This window comes from Triturus cristatus, chromosome 7 (assembly GCF_964204655.1).
Source record: "Triturus cristatus chromosome 7, aTriCri1.1, whole genome shotgun sequence".
Taxonomy (NCBI): domain Eukaryota; kingdom Metazoa; phylum Chordata; class Amphibia; order Caudata; family Salamandridae; genus Triturus; species Triturus cristatus.
The window spans coordinates 1,716,587,472-1,716,613,899 of record NC_140590.1 but is presented as its reverse complement, the minus strand read 5'-3'; the positions used below and the strand labels follow the sequence as shown (position 1 = coordinate 1,716,613,899).

General features: G+C 41.3%; 1 protein-coding gene across 1 annotated transcript in view; it reads right to left on the bottom strand.

Moving 5' to 3' along the window:
• LOC146812868 (alpha-2-macroglobulin-like protein 1) overlaps positions 1–26,428 on the bottom strand; it is a 235,415-nt gene that overhangs the window by 174,565 nt on the left and 34,422 nt on the right. Inside the window, exons 3-7 of the mRNA XM_085619943.1 lie at positions 24,993–25,155; positions 24,164–24,216; positions 23,228–23,248; positions 9,424–9,580; positions 6,867–6,951 (exon numbers count right to left, since the gene is read on the bottom strand). Coding sequence (XP_085476069.1) covers positions 6,867–6,951; positions 9,424–9,580; positions 23,228–23,248; positions 24,164–24,216; positions 24,993–25,155 — 479 coding nt within the window. The remainder of the gene's footprint in view (positions 1–6,866; positions 6,952–9,423; positions 9,581–23,227; positions 23,249–24,163; positions 24,217–24,992; positions 25,156–26,428) is intronic.

The following is a 26,428-nucleotide window of genomic DNA, read 5'->3' as shown; positions in this document are numbered from 1 at the left end:
GCCCTGGGGATTGGGGTCAAAAAAATATAATTAGGAGACAGGCCCTGGGGAATGGGGTCATCAGGGCCAATAAATTAGAATAAGAAGGGGAACCACACAGCCCCCCTTCTTAAAAAATTAAAATAAATAAAAGACTGGCATCGTGCCGGAGGCCACGCCCCCTCCTTGCAGCACTCTGCAAACGCGCCCCCTGGCGAGTTGTAAGTTGGGGAATTAATTCCTCTTCAATACTGAGGGTCCCTGAGGGCCAACTAGCCCAACAGGCATCTCCAGTATGCGCCAGGGAGCTGCGCTGCAGACAGGTGTTCTGAGGCCAAGCCCCTTTTTACACCTCTCTGCAACGCAGCTCTGTGGCACTTACTGGAGGTACCTAGTGGTCTAGTTTGACCCTAGGGACCCTTAGGATTCAAGGGGACTTAATCTCTCAACTTAGAACAGCCACAGGGCGCGTTTACACAGTGGTGAAGAGAGGGGACGGGGCCTGAGGTGACGTGTGCAAACACGCACTATGGCACGTTTTAAATTAGGGATATAATTTCCCTTCAATACTGAGGGCCCCTGGGGGCTAACTAGTCCACCAAGTGCTTCCAGTAAGCGCCACTGAGCTGCATTGCAGAGAGGTGGTCCAGGCCGTGCCACTTTTTACACCTCTCTGCAACGCAGCTCTGTGGCACTTACTGGAGGTACCTAGTGGGCTAGTTGGACCCTAGGGACCCTCAAGATTCAAATGAACTTAATCTCCCAACTAAAAACGGACACAGGGCGTGTTTACACAGTGGTGAAGGGAGGGGACGGGGCCTGAGTTAACGTGTGCAAAAACGCCCTGTGGCCTGTTTTAAGAGGTAGTTTTAATCCCCCTGCCCTATTATATACTAGGGGCTTACAGAGGAGGTCATGCTAATCACAGGGGGACCCCAACGCATAATGTTCCCTAGTGTATGTAGGTGTTTTCACTGTATTCTAAGTGTCTTTTAACATAGCACTGGCTCTAGGACTGGTTAGTCAGACTCAGTTACCACCAGTATCCGTCTGAAAAAGTTGAGGGTACAGGATGATTTTGCAACAAGGCTTCTTTCTGCTCTTCTTTTTGTTCTTTCTGCACGTTATCCTTCTTCCTGCACTTTTCTTCGTCTTTGAGGACTTCTGTTGCTTCTTTCTGCACTTCTTTTTTTTCTTTCTGTGCATTTTTTCTTCTTTCTTCACCATTGAAATTCCCCCGTTATAGTTAGTTTAGCTAACTATAACTCGCGCGCCCGCAATGCACTGCTGGTGACGTCACATATTACATCACTCATGACATGGTCAGTGACATCACTCATGACATCACTGATGACATCTCTAATGACATCACTGATGACATCACTGATGACATCATCCTTGTGATAGAGTGGCAGACCTCCTCTCACCCTAATATAACCTTTGATACACACATTCAAAAATAGAGACTAACATTTTCAAAACAATGGACATACCAATACCAGTTACAACAACCTCTTCAGTAATTCTAAGATCCACATACACATCCACTCATTCACCAACAGTCCTATACAGTCACTCATACATGTACTCACTCATCATATGTACTCATACACCTATACATCCTGTTACACAATGCCACTCATCCATAGAGTTACTCACACACATAGTCACTCATGCTAATAAAGAATCAAACATACATTTACTTGCATATACAGTTACACACACCACCACACTTACTTCTACGGAAACTTACACATACTTAGTCTTTTAAACAATCACTTATAGAAACACATACTTATTCATACAGGAACTCTTTCAATCTCTCACTCTCACATATACTCACTTATATACACCAATAGTCACATATACTAGTTTAAAACATATGTAGTTACTCATAAAGACACTATTGAGACAGTCATTCACTCAGTAACACACCCATACACACACTCATCCACCCATACAGTCCTGCACACATGCTGTCTTCAACACATACAAACAGTGAGTCACTCATTCATGCACCTATGCACTACGTAATACCCCCCACCGAACCATGCAGACACTCAGACTGATACTCAAAAAACCAACTAATAACCTATATAGACACCCATGTATCTACTCACCAACCCATGCAGCCACTTATACACAAAGTGAGAGACTGATACAGATATTTACATATTTAAACATTACTCACTAAGCCATGTATTCACTATGATACACTTAATCAGTCAGTTACACAATCAATTTTTCAAAAACAAATCATCCATTTAGACACTTATATACCCATTTATTCTTCCATCGACCTTGAGATATACATATATAAAACATATTTAATTTTCAGAAAAACACACATTCACTGGATGATGTCATCAGTGATGTCATCAGTGATGTCATTTGAGATGTCATCAGTGATGTCATGAGTGATGTCACTGACCATGTCATGAGTGATGTAATATGTGAGGTCATCAGCAGTGCATTGCGGGCGCGCGAGTTATAGTTAGCTGAACTAAATATAACGGGGGAATTTCAATGGTTTTGTACAAGTGAAAAGTCCAGCTAACTATAACACCCCTGAAACCTATGTTTTTTTCAGTGAATTTCTGAGGTTTTTTAAATGCTAATTCCTAACTATAACGTGCCTGAAACCTATGTTTTTTTCTGTGAATATATATATATATATATATATATATATTACCTACTGGCGGTCGCCAGTAGGTAGTTATAGTTAGGACCCCTTTTCCATAGGAAATCCGCAACATTCTATTTTGAATAACTTTGGCGCCGGTCGATGAATCCTCGCGAATTTCTCAAAATAGGTGGGGCGCTACGCTCCGCTCCTACCCTGAAAGTCTCGGGGGGATTCGTCAAGCGGGGGCTGAGATAAAAGGGGGGTCCCAAAACGCGTTTTTCCCATGCATTTTTCCATAGGACCTTTAGAACGAGCTACAGCCCGAACGGCTGAACAGAATTACTAGAAATTTGGCAGAGAGGTAGTCCCTATGTCAAGGAAGTGCCTTTTGTAGGTTTGGTGTAAATCTGTTCAGTAGATTCTGAGAAAATAGCCTTTAAATCAATATATATATCTGAGCCCGCTTACGGTACGCTTACCGTACGCTTACCGTACGCGTACGGTGGCGTGCGCGAGCGCGATTCTGATTGGCTCTTAGATCTTAGTAAACATTCGAATCGGCCGAAACCAGGAAGCGGCGTCCGCCATTTTGTCTCTCGCACTGAGTGTTATTTATGAAACATGATGCCCAAAAACATGTTACGGGGCTGTTTTGACAACTCCCTCCCACATAGTCATGTTGAGGGAGTCCCCAAACATCCCCCAAGAGCAAAAACGGTTTTATTTTTTTTTCGGCAATTTCGCCGAGTACGCTTACCGTACGCTTACCGTAAGCGTACGGTAAAAAATAGAAATAAAAAAAACACTATCCACACTTACCCCACCCCCTGTGCTTTTGATGGCCGTAGGCCACCAAATGTACAGGGCTTATCACATCTGTAAAAAAACTATATTTTGGCAACATGAAATTATAAAATCGAAATAAAAAAAACACTATCCACATTGACCCCACCCCCTGTGCTTTTGGTGGCCGAAGGCCACCAAATGTACAGGGCTGATTAAAGTTGATAAAAACCGTGCACGGAACGCACTGCGTTAAGTGGGCGCGCACGCCTCGAATGGCGTAAAGTAACTTAGCATTTAAAAAACCGTACAAATTCACTGAAAAAACCATAGGTTTCACACACGTTATAGTTAGGAATTAGCATTTAAAAAACCTTGCAAATTCACTGAAAAAACCATAGGTTTCACACATGTTATAGTTAGCGGAAATTTTACTGATAAAAAACCAATGAAATTGCCCCGTTATAGTTAGTGCTGGCAACTATAACTCACGCGACCGCAATCTTCTGCTGATGACATATGTGTCTTTATAAAAAAAAATATTTGTAATATATGTATAGCTAAAAATGTATGGAAGAAGACATGGGCAAATAAGTGTCTAAATACAGTATTAGCATCAGCAGAGGATTGCGGTCGCGTGAGTTATAGTTGCCAGCACTAACTATAACGGGGCAATTTCATTGGTTTTTTATCAGTAAAATTTCCGCTAACTATAACATGTGTGAAACCTATGGTTTTTTCAGTGAATATATATATATATATACACACATATATATATAGAAACAGTCCTGTCCGCTCTCTTCTCTCAGCGGAACCATAGGCACGGACCTCTCACCTCCAGAAATCAAATACAAAGTCCCACAAAACAGTGGGTGAAGCAGTGATGGTTTATTAGCGAATTAAAACCAGGAAAATCACAGGACCAGTGTCCTCCATGACGTGTTTCGCTCCACGCAGGGAGCTTGATCACATGATGCGTCTCCGTATTGTGATGTGTTAAATAGAAACAATGGGCACAACCAAGAAAAAAGCTGTAATGGATCAAAAGAAATAGAAAACAGACTGCAGCAATCTATTTGTCCAATACAATACATCTGAATAATAATATTGTTGTAGTTAGAATCATGTGCAAAATACGCAAAATTTCCATGAGAAGAAAATAATATGTATAAATACATAAAAGTACATAGAAGTGGTTTCCATAATCATTACATAGCGTATTAGAAAACGTTTTTTAGAAGAATCCACTTCTGTAGTAACCTACATCACAGTCGGTAGTAACTTTCAAGAAATAGAGGACAAGTGTCCAAATTGAATACCCAACAAAGATGACAAATCTCTAAAGGAAGAGCGTAAAAAACTAATATGCAACTCGAAAATACACAGTGACTGCATTGGACTTATAGCATCCTGTAAATGTCATGCATAAACTAATTAGTAAACAGAGATATCGGAGGAGATACAGCATATATCAACTAAGTCAGTTTGGCAGCAAATATATCTCATTAAAGTGCAAGTGCAAAAGTGAAGAGCTGGTCACATATATAAAAACCATAGGCTAAAAACCATAGGCTAAAAGGAGACCAGAAGATGACCAAACAATAGATAAAATCTCATATCAGTCAGATTAGCAGCATATGTATCAAAATAACACTACTAGTGCAGAAATTGTCAATATGCTAAAAAAGACCAAAAAATTGATAAAAAATCTCCTATTGTCAAATTGCATGATAAAAGTTGTAAAAATACAGTCAGAGTTTCACATGATGATAAATAGTCTGTTTGTTCTTAAAAAACTAAAGTGCAGAAAAAATAGTGCAAAATAGTGCTATATACAACAATTAGAATCGTTAGCAGCAAGGGAAATGACCCTAAATCGTTTAGGCCAAAACAATCCTAAAGTGCGAGTGCAGTAATAAATAGAACGGATAAACAAAAATTGAAAAAAACAACACAGGACAGAACAACTCGATACAGGAAAGGAATGTACAAAAAGTACTGATACAAGGCAAGATATGACAATCATAAAAAATTATGCAGATCTTCATTCATGTTAAGGCCATTAGGAACTCTTGTGTCGAGAGCTAAAATGAAATGAGACTCTCGTTGTCTCAGTAGCTTGTCTCGATTACCTCCCCGTCCGGGGTTGGCAACTGACCCTATAACTGTATACTCCAAATCCTTTAGTTTATTCTCATGAACAGATTTGAAGTGCCTTGCGACCGGATAGTTATGGTCAGAATTGACAATGGCCCTAACATGTTGTAAGATACGCTTATGCACAGGGAGTTTGGTGCTACCAATATATTCCAGATTGCAGGTGCACTTAAGTTTGTAGATGGCATATTCAGTACGGCAGGTTAAATGTTCTTGAATTGCTATCTCCTTATCACTGAAAGCTGTTTTATAGTGAGTGCTGTTTGTAGCAAATGTACACGCACGGCAAGAATTGCATTTAAAGAACCCAGTCCTAGTAAGCCAATTACTTTTAGTTTTCTACCTCAGGCATATATATTGCCCATGATGTGTAGAATACGTTTCTTTTTCTTACCAAGTTAAAGTAATGGCTGGACCATCCTATTATTGGGAGTTATTTTGTGAAATGTGGAGTTCTGAGTCTCTAACCTAATACTACTTCCCTGGATAAGCCCAGGAGTGTTAACACTTCTATCCTGAGAGTTAAGAGCTAAAGTGGAGTACTTAGGGACAGATTTACAAGGAACTGACGCATCAGCATAGATGCGTAAGTTTTCTTGCGCCAGTGCCAAATGTCCTTGCGCCACCATGGAGTACTTAGTGTCCAGATTTCAGGCCCTAGTAAGTCCTCCAAAGACGCCAGAGGCAATCGGACTCAGTACCCTCGACTTGGTCTAGTAACCCTTGCGTATCCTAGGGATCACAAACTGGGTGTGACAAGAACCAAATAACACTAGCGTAAAAAATTTGGAAACATTTGAGTTCATTGTGGAAACGTATGCTGAGCAAAGGCAAGGACAATGAGTTCATGGAGAATCCACACTGGGGCACTGAGAAGAAAGGGAAACAGTAAATTACACAAATTGTGTGAAGGACAATAATTGGTAACGTCACAACACACTATGCTTGCATAGTAAAAACCTTTGCACACCCCTAGTGCTACATTTGAACATGCTAAAATCACTGTAAGCCAATGTTTTCTTATCCTGGGGCTCAGTTTCTGTAATGCAAAAACGCATGTCATGTAAGAGATGCCAGGTTAGCAACTTTTTGGCTTAGGAATGCACTCCAAAAAATTATTCAGTCTCAAACTGACTACCTCAATTCCAGTGAAACATTTTCTAAAGTCAAAGCTGAAATTTGGCACAGTCCAATGCAAGGAGCAAAGAAGATCAACACACAGGTGTATACACAAAGTTACACAAGGAAACATGTTTCCCTTGCACCAAGGATCATACACTGTGACAGCTGGAATGGAACACGAAACTTTACTTCACCTCACCTGGCACACAACTGCATCTTGAAATATTCATCTACAATGCTGACGACTTTGGGAAGCTCTATTTGGACCTCAAACCTGGGCAAGACTGGGAGGGGTGAGAAAGAAGATTTTGATCATTCAGAGTGAGTTTATGTACATAAATATCATGGCGAACAAAACATAAAGCACATGCTCGTCAACTTTCTCTAAATTACGACATGGTATAACTGCTTCAAAACATAAATAAATAATAGTTTTCATTCTGCTAAAAACATCATAAGATTTCAATTTAATTTCACTCTGCATGATGTATATTCCACAGCATCTCTTAAATTTCGTGAAACATCTGGTGGGTTTCCAAATTCATGATATTTTTTAACAAACATGCACTAGTGCGGGACCCTGCCCCACCCCTCGACATATCTGCCTGATGCTGCCTCTTTCTAAGACCTGCATAGACAGAAACATCTCATTCTCATGCAGCAACATGCACACTGGTGAGGCACTATGCATCCCTTTGCATGTTCCTCACCTGGCAATGTGGAATGAAGCCATACACCAAACTAACTTAGTGATTGATCTAGAATAGGGTAGTAACAGAAAATCCTTTTTGAATGAAATTATATATCCAGAGCAGAATTCATCACTGGAATTTCCTCCACCATAACCTTCCTAGAGAGGAGGAAATTCTGTTGATGCATTGTCCCCTGGATTAGGCACTTACTTCACAGATAGGAGAATGTTCCCTTTCCACCAAACTTGGGTTGTTCATGTCTACAGGCAAATACTTTAGAAGGCCAACAAGGCAAAGTCTACATGTCCCTTTCACTCGAACAATGTCAAAATACATGTCAAACATTTAACAAACAGAGAAAAATGAGAGCAGGATAAATCACACCTTCTCTTTCTGATTAAAAGGCAACTTCACAAACCAAACGTGAAAAAGAACAATATTCTATGGCATGCATAAGGATGGAGCTAAGGAGCACAAACGTGGCATTTGTGAAGAGTTGCTCTAAGTTAGGATCAGTGTTGGAGGCAAAATCAGAAGGGCCAATTAGGTGCATCTTTTACACATGTTATCTGGGCCCCCACATCATAAGTCATATTTCATTGATACCATTTTTAAATGGCTGAAGAAACCCCAGGTGAATCCAGTGGATCTCTCAAACTATTGGCCAATATTCAAGCTGGCGTATGCCGGCACACTCCTGGCGGCAGCAGTAATGAATGAATTACACTTCAAATGGAAAACATTCATGGACTGCGACTCAGTCTCATTCACTAATCATTCCTCTAGGCAGCATTCCATTCTCTTGTTTTTCGTTTGCCTATATTATTACAGGAAATGACTAACCACATGCCAATCAGTGTTGGCCCCACCCAAAGTGGCATTTCGGAGCGACCGTCTAGGCTGCCTCTGCTCTGAAGAGGAACACAAGCGACTGCAGACACGTTTCAGTCTTGTTGAGCTTCATCAGGAAGGTGAGCCCCCATGGCACAAAAAGCTCAATGGACAGCAAAGAAGTAATGAATGAATATGCTTGACCAAACAGCATTTATGGTCAGATTGCAAACCTACAGTTGCTAGGCTAGTCTAGGTGACTTTTGCCTGAAAGATCCCAGGTAATTACAATGGTTCTAATGTAGTCTCCATCTAGGCATCTAGCCTCCTGCTCTCGGGAACTGCCCAGTATAAGATATACAAGTGAAGAATCTCTAATGGACTCTAATCCCATAATGGCACAATGAACCACTGGTGACAGGATCATTAGCTATTTAGAAATTAGTGATCTGTCACATTTTCAGCATGGTGCACCAGGTGATCTAGCAGCAGTCTGTTGTACGCTAATAGTTTCAAAGAAGACTTTCCCTTTGATCAACTTGATTTGGCCTTCTTGTTACTCCAAATCCAAAATAAACCACAGACGTGCTTAAGCAATCTCTGGACCATTTACCAAACAGCACAGTTTGCTGTAGCTTACCTGACAACATTTTTAATGAGTTTGCTTCCGGGCATGCTTTGAAATCTCGTCCTGTGTTGGAGTAACTCAGCTTCAGCTGTTGCAAGCCCACAGACACTCAAGAAGCACCCTCATGGTGTTTGGGTTGGATTGGCCTATACTATAGGGCAATCAGGCAGGGTCTGATGGGCTGGTCTGACAGGTCAGTGAGTGGGACTTTCTTTTGGCTATTTGTGTGCCCGTTTTATGGTCTGCTGGGCCAGTATTTACTTTTGATTTGCCGGATACTGAAACAAACATTGCCTGCAGAAAGCTCATATCCATGTAGTGTTCCATCCCTTGAAAACACTTATAAGGGCATGTGTTTAAAAGGTCAAAACTGCCCCAATTTGCAAACATGAGCCACTTCTTTCAGCTTTCTAATTCACTAATGGGGCTACTTTAATTTTGGTACCCAGCTCTATTTTCTGTCCCAATCCGACATGTGGTCTAAGAGTACTTTAATGTAACTTTACCAAGAAAATCACTTTGGTGTAGGACCTTTTATTGAGCACATTTTACTGCCCAAATTTCCAAACCAACACTTTCTGCCTGGATGCTCCATGATACGTTACCATATTCCTCCACTTGGAAATGATTCGTAGCTGTATCTCCCACACTAATAACGTAGGTCCCCTGCGGAGGCTCGCTTGACAGCGGGAAGGACAGATCAACGATGCCATGCTTCGGAACCACTTCCAGCCACTGACTAATGCGGTTACTGTTCGGGTCCTGAACAAACATACACATGAGGAGTTTAGGATGGGAGAAATCTCATGCAACATGTGATGCTCACAGACTTGTCCACAGGAAAAGGTGTTTAACATGCAAACCATTTCTAATCCAAAAACTGCACACTCATATGTATAAACAAAAGATGAAATGCCTATGTAAGTATGTAATGAACAGCTCAAACATTAAAGAAGGAACTCAAGGATAATCAAAAAGTAAACAGTTGTCTATTTGAAGAATGTCAGGAGGTCAGGAAAATGACAACTGTTATTGTTATTTAGCAAGCAGAATGGAAGAAAAGATCGATCAACATTAAAATTGAAATTTGAAGGAAATATAACAGCAAGGGGGTATGCAATCAGGACAAGAGGAACCACAAAAAAACGCTGACAAAAAAGACTATAGGGGTCACTACGATCCGCCCACTAAAATCTACCGCCCGCATGACTCCCCCCCCCATCCCCCCCGCCCCGCCACATTACGAATGCGGGGGGACCCCGGCGGACGGGAAGACCGTTTTCCGCCGGTAGACAATCCGCCCGATTGCCTACCGGGCAGAAAAGCCCAGGAATATGGTGGCGTCCATATTATCATCGTGGCGGTGAACTGGCTTTCCATGGAAAGGCAGGCGGTTTTGTCTTTGGGGGCCCGTTGCGGGCCCATGGGGTATTCGAGGGCGTGGGGGGTGCACAGGGGGGGTACCTATGGTACCCCCCTGCATTGTCATGGACATGGTGGCAGGCACCTCGCAGTGCCTGTCACCTTTTGCATGACAATGCACACAGTGCATTCCCAGCATTGTGACGGGCGGTGCTGGGAATGGAGGATGCCACCGCCGCGGTGGCATCCTAATTGCAGGTGCAGGACTGCCCGCCATCCTAATGGGCCCCTTAATTTGTAAATGTAATATTGAAAGAAGGAAACAGCAAAGGAGCTAGCAGGATAATTAGGAAGATGCATAAAAATAATAGCAGACAACCAAAAAAAGAAGAGGCGCAAAATCAAAGATTAGGAAAGATAATACTGAACAAAAAACAGGTGCTGGAACTAAATGATTAGCAAATGTTATTCAATAGATCAAAACTGAAAACAATGTGGATAATACACACTTTAAATGAGGAAATAAAAATACATGGCTGCTAAAGAGGAGTGCAAAAGCTGATTACAAACATTCATAGGAGATAAATATTAGTATAGAATTTCAAGAACAATATAGACCAGCCCAAAAAGGAGGTGTTATGAATAATGCAATAGAGTGTATAGAAGAGAAAGCCATCGGCGAGGAACAATACAGCAAGAAGAAAAGGAGACCTTGAGTGAACCGAATATACCAATGCTGGGGATGTACAACAATACAGAACATTGCAAGAAATACAGAGAATTTTAAGACGGGAATGCCATGAGTAGTAGAGAGTCAAATAATAACGCAAATAAAACCCCAAAATAAAACCATGTAACAAGAAACAACACTTGTCTTGCCCGAGCATTTAATTGTATCCCAATTTAAGAACACTATAAAAAGAATGATACTTGAAGAGAGTACCTTCATTGGCATGTACATGTTTTAAATAAGAATAATAAATGGTAACTTCTAAAGAGCTGATATTCTGAAGTTACAGTCTTAAAAATACGCCTGGCAAAAATAAAGTCGTATTTCTATTTCTACAGCATAAGTCATAGCAGTTCTTTCAGAATTTAATAAGTAATACTTCAAATGCTTTTATGTTTCGAGAAATGCATACACATGCGATAGGTGTCTATTGCCACAAGACAATACATTTTTTTAAAGGGGCAATAACAAATTTGAGTGTAATTAATGTTATGGAAGTAAAATATTGATATTTTGAATGCTGATACAATGTCAGTCGCACCCAACTATGCTGGTTTGGTTAACACATGAAAGTGATAGCACAGTGTTTGTGAACAGTGCAAGTAAGATAACAGAGGATTTCAAAAACTCAGGGCACAAGGTGTTTGCTACTGGACTTTCAGTTATCAAATATGCTGGTTTGGACTTCAGTGGAATTGAAGCAGCTCGGAGAGATCAATGCATCACTCGACTGCATGAAGAAACCCAGAGCATCACTCTACGGAATCAACGCATCGCGGACCAGCACCTCGTCTATGTAACCGGCGCATCGCCGCCACTGCCTGGAAAAGATTGATGCGTCTTTCGACTTGCGGGATCAGCATTAACACATCTCACGATACATCTTGTGTTGCAATCAGGAAAGGTACTTTGTTCACCGGGGCCAGCGTGGGTCCTGTTGTTGGCCTACGCTCCATCCATTCAGCCCGAACTTTGACTTTGCCCAGGTTCAGTGCGACCGGATAACCCATTTTTGTGTTATTTGTTTCTAAGTGCTACACTGCTTTCATTCTTCTGCTATTCAATAACTCCACTTCTACACATTGGATTTTTGTCATTTTCACCGTAAATTATTTATTAAATTGCGATCTATTTTTCTAAACCTGTTTGGAGTTTTTTTGTGGTAATTTCATTGTGTTACTGTTTGTGTTACTGTTTGTAAGTTGCACAAATACTTTACACATTGCCTCTTTAGATAAGCCTGACTGCTCTGTGCCAAGCTCTCAGAGGGTGAGCACAGGCTGTATCTCGCTTACCCTGACTGGGATCGTGGTTCTTGCTTGGACAGGGTACATACCTCTGCCAACCACAAACCCATTTTATAACAATGGTAGCTTGATCTCCATCAACATATCCCAAGGCAAAATTCCAGAAGCTAGATTAAACTTGGAACAGTAGTGGTATGGGTCATGAAAGTTTTTGAGTTGGCCCTCTGAACATACTCTACCAGTTTGGTGAGGATTGTAAGTTAGTATTAGACTGGTAATCACTTAAGGTGTGAACGTCCTGATTCAGTTTCTTCAATAAGTTGAATATTAAGCCTCCCTTCAAAAATGAGGGAACAGAGCAGAGGGTGATGGAGTACAAACTTTTGTTTAACCCCACATTGATTTGGTAAGAGGCATACTAGTGGTCTCCAACCACTATTTATTCCCTTTTTAATGTCATTCTACCCTCAGCAGATTATCGCATCGAGAGGAACAAAGTCTGATGATATAACCCCTTAATAAAACATAATTATCTCCTTCTTAATGTACAGATCACTGTAATAAATGTCTTGAGTAATACCTACGTACCTCAAAGAGAAAATGTCACTGCGTGGAGGCTCAAAGTTCACAAGAAGTAAACCACAACACCTTCTCACCATTCCTATAGAAACATTTCTATTTCTTTAACACGGATTTCATGATATGCACTCATACCTCGGAACCGTTTTATAGAAAAGAAAATAATCTGTGTTTACCACTGACTGGTGGGCATTAAAAAAGCCCTGTTCAAAACCTACATTTTGAACAAACTATACTTCTGGAATTGAAGTCTAGTAGATTCTCCTGCTTATAGCTGTCTTTGTGGTTTCCCTCTTGTACAACTCCACTACCACTCAGATGTAAATCACTCCTCTATCAATGCGGTGAGGCCCACGCTTGTACAACTCCACTACCACTCATATGTAAATCACTCCTCTATCAATGCGGTGAGGCCCACGCTATCCTATTACTACATACAGATACATGAATACAGGGCTTCTGTGGAAACACTTTTTAAATATAATTTTATGTAATAAAAAGTGGGTTTAGAGTCTCTAACCTTTTCTGCAATGAGAGCTGCTTCTGATCAGAGAAAATCATTGTTAGCTACTGAATACTAAACAACTTGTGCAGTGTTACCAGACACCCCCATACCCAGCTTCATTTCTTTTAAGCCTCATGTCCATAGAGCCAGATACTATGGTTTAAGCAAAATACTTTGATTAGGGACACTATGACAGGGCTGCCATGTGTGTCAGTGAGAGCGTGGCCTTTGGGGATGTATGAACATGCGTGTGCATGAATGGGATATATGTTTACGGGTGACTGAGAGACTGTGTCATATGTACTTGTGGCACAGGACATGCCTTTCACCATATGTAGCACCGTTACATGTGTAACACAAACATACAATGATTAGTTTTAATGGGAGAAATTTTAAGTGCAGAAAAATGTTCTGCAAAAATGTTCATAATATGGAACATTTTTCTGCACTTTAAATTTCACTCAATCAATCAATCAATAGTTCTTTATTCGGATGTTAAAAACACCATAAAAGAGCATATATACACAATACAAATTTTTTTTAAAACAATTAAATCAACATCATAAGAACGTTTGATGAGGGGAAAAAGAACATGTCACATAATAGATACATAGCTTCTTGGCAATCACAGTTTAAACCTGTCCTTTAGTTAGTTGTTCTAAAGTTCTGCATGGAGCAGAAGTCTGGGGTTTCACAGATACTAAACAACTACAGCGGGAGGAAAATAAAATCTTTCGGTCTATACTAAAAATCCCTCAGAGTACCCCAGCTATCATTGCCAACAGAGAGCTAGGGAGGCCATATATTGAAGACATGGTCAAGTATAGACCCATTTCAGCGTGGCTCAATATTTGGTCAAACCCAGAAGCTAAGATAAGTAGGCTAATATTGAGTGACTGTCTAGGAAGAGAAAAATGGATGAATATACCTTGGTTTAAGTATGTTAAGGCCACCTTGGAGAGTTTGGGTCATTTAGAACTCTTCACTAACCCACTAGTAATTAGAGCGCAGGATAAACCCTTGTTAAAAAGCTTGTTCCTGGCCCAAAGAATCGCGAGTAGAGCGTTGGAAGAAGGGACTAAGGGGTCAGTGAACGCACATAGCCTTATCAAGACTACTGTGGGAATGGAACCCTATCTTTGCCTAATGTATAATGCACAGGACAGATTTTTAATATCTCGTTTTAGTCTCAATCTTTTATCATATTTATTAGCTGATCCACAAGGCTACACTGTTTTGATTGAGCAGAAGGGTGCCTGCGGCTGCGACAACCTGTCTCCGCAGGACACCCTTCATTTTGTATTTTTTTGTTCTTATTACTCCATTCCAAGGCGAAGTTTTTTAATTAATATTTTGAAAAAGGCCAACCTGACTCAAGCCAAATCAGCGCTAATGTTTTTACAAAGGGCAGCTGATCCATTGACCTTGTGCTGTATATTGAACTTCATTAAAGTCGCATTGAGATTAAGATTAACATTTAAAAAACCTTGCTGTATTTTTTAGTTATACTTATGGCACTGTGTCTACTGGCCACTGGGAGTAAGGGGACTGCTGTTTGTAAATGCTCTTTGAAATGGGAGAAAATTAAAATGAAGTGTTTATTTAATCACTAAGGTAACCTTACATTTTCATTTTCTCCCATTAAAAAGCATTCAGAATCATCATTTTGTTCACAGCTCCAATACTGAGTTGACAAGGACTTTTAATCAAGAGTTAAATACCTCAGCGCTTCAGTTGTTCACCTCTGTGTCCCAGCCCCACCTTCGTTCATAAATCTGACTGAGCACTGCTCATTATAAGGCAATGCTATCTGCAGCCTGATGATAATAATGTAAAATAAGCACAGCCTTCCCTCAACTTTAAAAGGAAAATTTATATGCCCTTATTTAACAAGCATTTACAATGCAATAGGTCTCGCATTTACGCGAGTTTGAGCTATTCACATTGCAAATAACAATGCCTTCTATTTGTGTTTTCGTTTTTCAAACATAAATAAAAGGCATCGTCATTTACAATGCCAATAGCTTAAACTCGCGTAAATGCGAGACCTATTGCATTGCAAATGCTTGTTGTTCCTTTCACTGTAGCAGTGAACTGGTTTGGTTTAAAAAAAATAAGACCTTTGGCGTCACGCTGTTTGTTCATTTGCATCTCACTGATGCTGGGAACAAAGAGATTGCAATCTTTACTGCCGATCTTAAAGCACTTAATTATCTTGTCCTGGTTTCTCAGATGGCGCAAACAAGCTGATACTTCACACTGTACCAGACTTTCTGTCTCTCTTTTTCACATCCTATTCCCAATTAAAGGACAATGCGAAGTGGCTGCTTGGGTGTTGTATGGACGCGGGTAGAAAACACTAGTGTTATGGTGTACATAGGTGCAGCGCTTTATGCAGTTTTACAGTTCTTCCCTGTCTCTTTATAAATTTATAACAAATGGCACGCCATGTCCTGACTTTGTAACGATAGCAGGGTGATTTAATGTCTGAATTAAGTCCTGTAAATATACAATCACACTTGATGTCATAAGCAAGCGTGAAACTTGCTTCAGTTTTATAATTGCATGTTCACTCACTATCAATGGTATGCTATGTATTGAGTGCGTAAGGATAGTAGGGTGAGTTCTTGTTAGTATTGAGTGTTGTAAATATACCATCCCGCTCGATATCAGCAGCGAGCGTGAAACTCGCTTTAGTTTTATAATTGCACGTTAACTCATTATCAATGATATGCTATGTACGGAGTGCTTAAGGATAGTAGGGTGAGTTCTTGTTAGTATTGAGTCCTGTAAACGTACCGTCCCACTTGATGTCAGCAGCGAGCGTGAAACTCGCTTTAGTTATATAATTGCACGTTCACTCACTCTGAATGGTATGCTATGTACCGAGTGCGTATGGATAGCAGGGTGAGTTAATTTTTGTATTGAGTCTTGTAAATATACCGTCCCAATAGATGTCAGCAGCGAGCGTGAAACTTGCTTCAGTTTTATAATTGCACGTTCACTCACTATCAATGGTATGCTATGTACCGGCTGTGTAAGCATAGCAGTGTGAGTTGATGTCATTATTAAGTGCGCTAAATATACCTTAACATCTAATGTAAGCAGCAAGCGTGAAACTCACTTCAGTTTTATAATTGCACGTTCACTCACTCTCAATGGTATGCTATGTACTGAGTGCGTAAGGATAGCAGGGTGAGTGCTTGTTAGAATTGAGTCCTGTAAATATACCATCCTACTTGATGTGAGCAGTGAGCGTGAAACTCGCTTCAGTTTCAAATTGCACAGGCATATGTATAACACGAAACATTATTTTAAGCTATGCGTGTACTATACTAAATATGGGTCAGCCCTTTAAGCTGTTTTTTGCATCTGCACAAAACAAAGCATTATTTGTTAAAGCTTTGCTTATGTTATAATGAATATGGGCTCAGCGCTTTCAGTTGTAATCTAGTTTTGACCTCTGGTTTTAGGAATCCTTTAGAAATGCTCTGTCATGTACTGACTGCGTAGGGTTTGCAGAGCTAATGTTAGAAATATGTGCCGTAATATACCATGGCACTTGATGTCAGCAGCGAGCGTGAGACTCGCTTTCGTTTTGTAATTGTATGTTCACTCATTACCAATGGTATGCTATGTATTGAGTGCGTAAGGATAGTAGGGTGAGTTCTTGTTAGTATTGAGTCTTGTAAATATATCATCCCACTTGATGTCAGCAGCGAGCGTGAAACTCGCTTTAGTTTTATAATTACAAGTTCACTCATTATCAATGGTATGCTATGTACGGAGTGCGTAAGGATAGTCGGGTGAGTTCTTGTTAGTATTGAGTCTTTTAAATGTACCATCCCACTTGATGTCAGCAGCGAGTGTGAAACTCGCTTTAGTTTTATAATTGCACGTTCACGCACTCTGAATGGTATGCTGTGTACCGAGTGCGTAAGGATAGTAGGGTGAGTTCTCGTTAGTATTGAGTCTTGTAAATATATCGTCCCACTTGATGTCAGCAGCGAGCCTGAAACTCGCTTTAGTTTTATAATCGCAATAAATGTCAGATACTCAAAACACTAAAACAAAAGTTACGTTACATGAGGCAGTGGTGGCCGTTGTGCATGTATCAAAAGCACACAAAATACTGTGTTGCTGAAATAAACAAGCGCCCGCCGCAAAAATGAAAGTAAATTTGTAACGTGGCGGAGTGGCGCGCACGCTTGGCGGGGGCGGGGGACTGCATTACAGGCGGGGGAGCGGACCCTTTGAAGTTTGATGCCGAGGGCGCCAGAGATGGTGGCAATGGTGAGGCGGGAGGGCCAGAAGGGGCATACCGAAGCCTACAGCACCCGCGCAAAGTTCCATTTGGGAGAGGGGACAAGAAAAGAAAATTGACTAGCAGGTGTCTGGTTAAGCAAATGATTTTGCAATATAAAAGCAGATCTTACGAGCTTTGTAGGTGGGTTAGGTATTGATGTGTCTCCCTGCTAATGGGGTGCTCCATTGGCTGTTTCGACCGCACGAGGTTTGTTTTTGTGGGGAAAAAAATAATCATGGCTAGCATCAGTATCAGAATTTAACAGCGAGCACAGTGGAATTTCACACGATTGTAGTGGAAAGAAGTGACTCAGGCAACCTTTACAGTGGCGCTGTTATTCTGCGTTCCATTGTACTTGAATAACCTGCTTTTGGTACAACCTGACAACCCAAGCTGCAAAGACCCTTTTCAGAAAGGGTCACCGAGGCAGCCACTGGGGATATTGCAAAAGATGTTCCTGAGTTTGCTCTCATAGTAGTCTGGCCCCCTACTGTCTTTTACAATTGGTTCCACATTCCTAAACGAGTATACTGTGTATCCAGCGGTGGGATGGGGATACGAGATAGGATAGGGAAGGGACGCCCGGCGGGAAACTGGCACGAGCTGTTTATTTATTTAATTAATGCGTTTTTATATAGCGTGGACTTTACCCGAAGGTGTCAGAGCGCTTCACAATAGGAGCAGTAATGATACATAAGGAGAAAAATTACAAGTGAGCAAGTTACAAAATGAAACGGTACGTTACATGAGGCAATAGTGACAATTGTGCAAGTATCAAGAGCAAACAAAATACAAGAGGTAGCAAACGATACGTTACAAAAGGAAAAAGTGACGTGTGCAGGTTAAAAGAGCATATAGGGTACACGTAGAGGTAAAAAAAATTCAATAAATGGCAGATACTCAAAACACTAAAACAAAAGTTACGTTACATGAGGCAGTGGTGGCCGTTGTGCATGTATCAAAAGCACACAAAATACTGTGTTGCTGAAATAAACTGTGTTGCTTAAATAAACGAGCGCCCGCCGCAAAAGTGAAAGTAAATTTGTGACGCGGCGGTGTGGCGCGCGCGCTTGGCGGGGGCGGGGGACTGCATTACAGGCGGGGGAGCGGACCCTTTGAGGTTTGATGCCGAGGGCGCCAGTGGGCTGAAGCACTTCCCGAAAGCGGATTGCATGAAGGTACGATGCAAGAGATTGTGCGCATGCTCGCCATGCAATCCGCTTTTCGGAGCACTTTTGGGAGCCCCTTACTATATTCTCGCTTTGCGATCGCTTACTTACGCGATAGCAAGGCGAGACCTAAAAATCGAGCATGGGCAAAGCCTATAGTATTGGCACTGGCTGTTGACCATTTGGATTTTCAAATTCTTATTTTGTTTGCGAGTTTTTTTTGTATGAATGACACCGGACACTTGAACAGCCCATTAGTAGTTTTGGGGGACCTGCTGGCCCCCTTTCTATGTAAAACAATCATTGCCTAAAAGCCAAAATATGTGTTTTAATTTAAAACCACACACTGCCCCAGTAATTCCCTGACATTGAAGGGGGCTACTGACCCAGTGTCCAATGCTGCATGCTGTGGTGGAAAAAGTAAAATGGGAATTATACTACAGCAGACTAATGGGGGAAGAGGATAAACTGAAAGGCACTTTGTATAATTATGTATAGTACGTATATTTTTATCCCCAAAAAAGTTCTTGACTAAACCAAGCCCTAAAAGAAGAAAACGTGGCGGATTTATGTTTGCTATTATTTTTTTTTTAAAGAAAAAAATAACCAGCACGCTGAAGTGGCCACCTCAAAACAGTTTCAGGGGTATTTGTGAGGAGACAACACGGGTAATTGAACGTAGCTGCTTAAACAGCACCAAAACCCGAGGTGTCCGGGTGATGCACCAAATAGTGCATGGTTTTCACAGTCTCCTGCAAAAACGCAGCACTACCAGTTCCTTTCACGCCCAGTTCCTCAACGCGAGTGAAGTGTCTATTTTTGCACTCCTTTCTTCCCAATTTAACCAGCAAGTATGCGTGAAGTTTGTCAATAGAGTTCAGCGGCGGAATATTCACTCGCATAGTGATCCTAAACACCTTCCTTCATCTAGTTTCGGGTATGCTGCAAAATCGGCCGAGCAACCAGGGAAGAGCAATTCCAGAAAGTAGCTGCGTTCATTTGTGTCGAAGATATCTGTGCGTTTGAAACAACAAACACGACCTGCACAGAGGGGCTTGCGCAGGCCCCAAACGCAGCCACAAGCAGAACAAAAGTGAAGGGCAACGAAGACCACAGCCGAACCGCGTGAGCCTTGAGTACAACTTCTCTGGGGACAGGGGCTTCTGTGAGCAGAAGTCCATATCTCTCTATGCTTCACAATACTGTGTGGATTCAGGCTTTGTTGAAAGGGGCCTGCCTGTAAACAGAGCCGTGTCTTGGTGCATTGAGATAACACGGCCGCGTACGCTCTGCTGCAAATCAGATCAAAGTATTTACGAGCGGCCTTCATCTCTTTCTGTGGTAAAAGCAACTGGCTGCAGATAACGAACAACCGCGCCTTGATCTCGGTGACTCACACTTCCCCGTTGCCTGGTGTCCGGACACACTGCAGGAAGCAGTCGAAAGAGTGACAGTCGAAGTAAAAGTGAGACTACAGAGAAATGTCTCTATTATGCAGTTCAGTCACCAAATGCCCCTGTTATAATGTAGTAATGCCTCTCCTGCCCCGGTATTCACTGATGAAGCATTGGGATGAGTCGAGAATGTTTACTTCATCCAGACATTAAAACCCGGGTCTGATGAAATAGAAACAGAAGAAACAATTATAAAGGATCAAATGAAGGAAAAGCAACAGAAACATAAAAGAGGGGGCAACGAAGGGTCTGATTTATTTATTGATGTTATTTTGTTTGTAGCACATACATGGCCGTTACGCATCAGAGCACTTTAACAGAACGTATCAATACAAGTGCCTGATGAACCAGAAGCAAAAGAAACAGAAGAGGCTACAATGCAATGGCCTCATTATTCAGAAAATTTCACCAAAAGGGGCCATGATAGAATACAGAAGTACTTCTTGAAAACAACATTTCACAAGACAAGCCCGGCGGAACGTGGCGCGCGCGCTTGGCGGGGGCGGGGGAGCGCATTCCAGGCGGGGGAGCGGACCCTTTGAAGTGCGATGCCAAACGGATTACATGGCAGTACGATGCGCGTGACTGTGCGCGTGCTCGCCATGCAACCCGCTTTCAGGAGCACTTTTGGGAGCCCCTTACAATAGTCTCGCTTTGAGATTGCAAGGCGAGACCTAAAAATGAACTCCAGGGTGTGAGCTACTCTGAAGGTGACTGGCAGCTACTGATAGCTCACGGTCCGCTGGCTGGAGACACCGGTCCCGTCCTTGATTTAATTGCTCAGGCATTGATGCGTTTTTTTAAACACGATGCTGATAAAGTGAGTCCACGAAGGGGCCTGCTACTTTTAAAAAAAACATTAGTTATGACTAAAGGACACTTTTCCGTAGCTAGATGAATCCATAGGACCAGATTCACAAAGATTTTTATAAAAAATCATGTATTCCTTACAAATAGTCAGAAGTTAGGTAAATTGACAAGAATGCAAATTGTGCATGGATATCTCCTACCAACATATGTAAATGTGCCAGTACAAATTACATATTATATAGCTTTGCGAATCAGCCCCATGGTATTTAGTGGGGCAATGACCTAAGTCTTTCTTGCACCAATGTATTGTTTATTGTACTAACACCAAGCCCACAAATAGCACATTCATTTTGTGGAATAGGCATAGGGATTGAAGATATGTTCTTTTTAGGTCTTGCGACCTGCGTTGCACTGCGCAGCTGTGATCGCGCAGACGAGAGTCCTTTTGTCCAGGGTTCAGAAATGGACCCTGGAATCGCACACACTAGTGAGTGTTTGTTTTCTTTTCAGCTCTTTCATTAGCCCTTGCGTGCGTCTTAGTCTTAAAGACTGCACGCAATTGGCTAGAGGCGCGCGCATAGCTCCTCCCATGGCCTATTGGTGTCTATTACGCGCACCATGCGCGTAATAGACACCAATAGGCCATGGGAGGAGCTATGATTGTGCCCAGAATCAGGCGTGAGGCGCGCGCCACTTGCTTTTCTTTACTTTTGGTATAAGCGCGGCACCCACGCTTTACTTATAACATTGAAAGTAAAGCACGGGTGCCGCGATTATACCAAAGGTAAAGAAATAGATTTTTTTCTATTTCTTTACTTTTGGTATAATTGCGGCACCCGCGCTTTACTTTTAATGTTATAAATAAAGCGCGGGTGCCGCGATTATACAAAAAGTAAAGGAATAGAAAAAAACATCCATTTCTTTACTTTTGGTATAATCGCGGCACCCGCGCTTTACTTATAACATTAAGAATAAAGCGCGGGTGCCACGATTATACCAAAGGTAAAGCATTTTTTTGTTTGTTCTTTGTGTTATTTAACTGCACGTCATTCGCCTGTGTGTTTGCTGTTGTGCAGAAGATTGTAGGTTCATAGTTCCTGAAACCTTTAATGTGTTTTAGTCAACTAACCTCTGTCCCTCATCAAGAGTGATATGAATTAGAGGAGGCCCTACGATAGGTAGCATTTTAAGTGTACTGTCAGGCTTTCATACCAGTATGCAGCATTGAGATAACAGAGTCAATCCCTTGTTTGCCAGAAATAATATTAGCGGACTCTCAGGTGTGATTAAAAATGGCACATGGTTAGCATGAGGGAGAAATTGTAGGGGTCTTCAGGGAGATTCCTGAGTTTACATTGACCCGTAAATTCACAACAGTCAATGAGAAGTAGATATGATTTTATAGTGAGGCAGATTAAGTCACCTAGATCTGGTGACACACTTATATTTGTTTACAAACAGGGGTGGGGATGGAGCCCATAATTCGGTGGGGACTGACAGCCGATGACTATAGTATCTAGACATCTGGAAAGCACTAATTAAGTTGTAGGTAGAAAGACTCTGGAACAGCAACAATTCATGGTGAACTCCTCATGAAACTGAAAATACTGAAAGGTGAAACTGAGGCAGTCACTTCCTTAAACGTCCTTCGGGTAGACCGTAGGTAGTGTGCAGCCCAAAATCCATGCAGCTGCAAGCTGCTGAATCAAAACATTATGATAAATGTACCAACGGCAGCAGGGAGATCGTCCAATAGTATTACCGCCTGGTCTCATGGACTTCTCACCCAGAATGGCCAACAGGAAAGACTCAATTCCACTTAATGGTCAAATCCCAATCAAGAGCTTCGTAGAATTATGTCCTCTTCTAAATACTTGGACCTCTGTAACATCCCTGAAACCCAATTCCTAATCAAAGAAGAGAGCAACATCATGGTATAAGACCCACAACCTTGGATCCACAATCCAGCTCTCCATCCACTGGCCATTCCTTGCGTCTACCTGCCAGAAATAGTCACCGGACTCATTAAATCAACTAACCATCACAGTGGAATCCCCTTGTCATCAATAGTGCTTTATGGCAAATCAGTTAGCTGTTAGGCACTGCATAACTTTACAAGTGCGGCATAACAAAAAAAATACAAATGCTGTAAAAAGCAGCCAAGAAATACCAAACATAATAAATCCAAAAGGAGGTGAACAACTAAAAAGGCACGATGGACAAAGCAGACATCTTAAAAGTTCTTACCTGGATTTGCACGAGTGAGTACTGAAAGAGAACAGAGGAGATTGTTAGAAAGAAGGCAGTTAAATATCCATGTTACTTTCCTAATTCAAGAGCTGTCCTTGTTTGAAGTAAAATTGGTGCACAAACTACTGGGCACTCAACAGGGCGCTTATCTCAACTACAAGGTATGATAGATTCGAAGCCCGACAAATTGTGAGAGTGAAATATATCCTTCTTAAGCCAGCATACTAAAGAAATTTGCTAACCATAGAAGTGAGTTGTAGGCAGTTTCTGGGTGTGAAAGTGCTAATTGCTTGGTAAATATTGTATAAATGTTAGCTGCTCCTCTGTACAGAAAAAAATGAGTAAGAAATTTGGATTGAGACAAAAAAGTAAAGGAAATGGCAGATACCAAATGTTTCCAATGTATGTGCTACATCAACGTGAATACAAGTTTTTATAATAGAACGGCTATAGACCGGTTCTACAGGATAGCTCATAGTTAAGGCATTCTTTTATGTCTGTAAGAAACTTAACAGCAAATATTAACAAAAAATGCCAGTAAGCAATTCATATCTAAGAAAACTGAAATGTAGCCATGTGGGAAATGCTATTTTAAGACACGATCATTTTCTGTATTTGTTATGTTTTAGAGCTAGTTCGAGAGAGAGTTGTGCAAAAAGAAAAGAGAAATGGACCGTCCTTTGAGGATCAGAGTGTCGTAGGCTCTAAGTATGCAACTAGACATTACCAGTTGTTTCAGTTTGTGCACACTCCATAGAAGTATGAACCAAGGTAATAAGATAAATTGCACTGATTTCTTGGGTTTTTCTTCTAATTCAGAAGTTATCTCACTGGCTATTGGAAAGGTGATTCAAGGCAGACACCCATCTGACACATTAAATGCTCTCCTTTGCCCACGAAGAGCATCGCATTGCTCAGCTCAGATTTACTTACCGGCTTGTTCTCCGCAATAAAGTCCTCATTCAGAGTCACAATGCGAAACTTCACTGCAAGGACAAGAAGTGAGTGTTAGTGGGTGGCTTTTGGGTATGAGAATCCCCACACCTTGAGATCAGTTCAAGTGCACCTTCCTCCAGAGCCTAGGAGTGTGTCTCACCTCACAGCTCTCAAATGGTTGAGGGACAGGAGCTAGTTTAGCTGGAGGTTGGAGCACCCACACAGTACTGTACTGAAGGCCCAATTCACTGAGCTTTTGGTCATTAGTAAATTTATCGTAATCGCTGAAAACAATATTGTGAATTGGACCCCAAGTAACACATCCACTTTCTCTTTTTCACTGCCACATCATGCTAAGTGTCATTGATTGTCCATAATCATACAAGTGTATTAACCTCAACTTTCCCCTTCTTTCAACATGGTTTCAAACAAGTTTTTCTACACAAGTTACTTCCCATCCTCCTCATCTTGTCTCTCATTTTCCCGCCAAAGATTCCTTCAATCACTCACTGGCCCTTTATTTCCTCTTTGATCCCTTCAATGTCTATTTCTTCTAATTGTTTTTTCCTTCACTCTTGCTATCCCTTTTTTTTACTCATGTTTCAGTACTGCTTTAAATTGTTAGTCATCCTTCCTTTTGCCCTTTTCATCTTTCAAAAGTTTTGAGTTTGCAACTTTCCTCACTTTCGCTCCATTCCATTCACTCTTTCCTTCGCTTATATCACTACATTGTGTGAGGTTCGCATGGGTCGAGAGCTTGAACGCCTCAAAACTCCTAACCAAGCTCTGTCTTGAACACAGAAGGGAGGATATATCCTGGGGGTACCTGTCTGTCCCGGCTTGTACACGGCCTTGTCGGTCTGCACAAATGTCCCACTTTTGACGGTCCTCAAAAGCACCTTCTTCTTGTTTTTCAGTGTCTGGCCCTCAGACTCAACAGAAATGCCCACTTGCCCAACCTCCTCGGAGCCACCAGCGGGGAGCGGCACCTGTAAGGGAACAGAACCATATCACACATGAAAGATTTCACTGCACATCCTCTCAGGGTACCATTGACAGGGGCTACCCCTCACCAAATGCAAGCAAGGCAGCATCATTAACAGCTTTGTTAATTAGTCTATTTCTTTGAGTCCAGCAGAATATTGCAGCTAAACCAAAATATTACTGGAAACGTTTCTAGAATTATCCATACTATCTCTGTTTTATTAAAAAAACATTCTCACTTGCCAGTTCTAAAGAAGTCTGAAAATCTGTATTTTGAGAATTGTATTATGAATGTAATAAAAAGCAATCATATTCATTTCATCCCAGTAGTAGCTGTATCCTTTTTTAAATGTTCTGTATACTTGTTAAACCTTATGCATGGAAAAGTACTAAACTTATTCAAAAGTGTAAACTTACTCAAAGGTGCAGTTGGTGAACCAGACCCTATGTGTTTTCTTCTGTATGAATTCTACTGGCAGAAAATTATTTGCGGAAAAACCTGAAGTTGTGGTAATTGCAGCAAAGTCTAGAATCCTGATTTGGAAACAAACCAATGCCACATGGTATTCGGAGAGACAATACCACATCAGGTACAAACTGATACCACTGAGTGCAGTTTTTATTGGGAGCTGTGTTTACCATCAGCAGAATAAGGATTTGTGCAGAAGTCAATAATGCCGCAGTCTGTAAATACCCAATCTTGCTTTTTCAGAAAATCTGGTTGCGGTATTGCAGAAACAGTTTACAGCATGAGGCGAAATGTGAACAATTAAAAGTTGCATTAATATAATTATATTAATTAAAATTATGGTGATAGATTCTTATTTGTTTTTATGTAGTGCTTCAAACTGCTCTTTTTACCCTTTGAAGCGCTTTAAATAACAGTTGCCACAATGTTTCAGCGTATTTTTTCTCAATTTATAAACCCCTGAAGGATGAAATGCTGAGCTGGCCCTACCAAGATAAAACTGCACAGCCTGCAGATCAGGCCAGATGTCCACGGCAGGCACTTTGACATGTTTGGGCATCTTGCACACTATAAAATGTATCCATTCTCACCGTGGATCAAAACGTATTCCTTACAGATTGAAACTCTTTTTTTTGCAGTTTTGTTTACAGCTATTTCTGCCCGAGGGCATTAAGACACTTTATAATAGACAACGTCACGCTTTTTTATTGGTTGAGGCACAGTTAGATTAGGTGATTTTCCCCAAAGCACTGGATGTTGAGCTGAAGGTGATATTCGGATTTGGGTGCCCAGTTCCAAAGCCGGCAGCT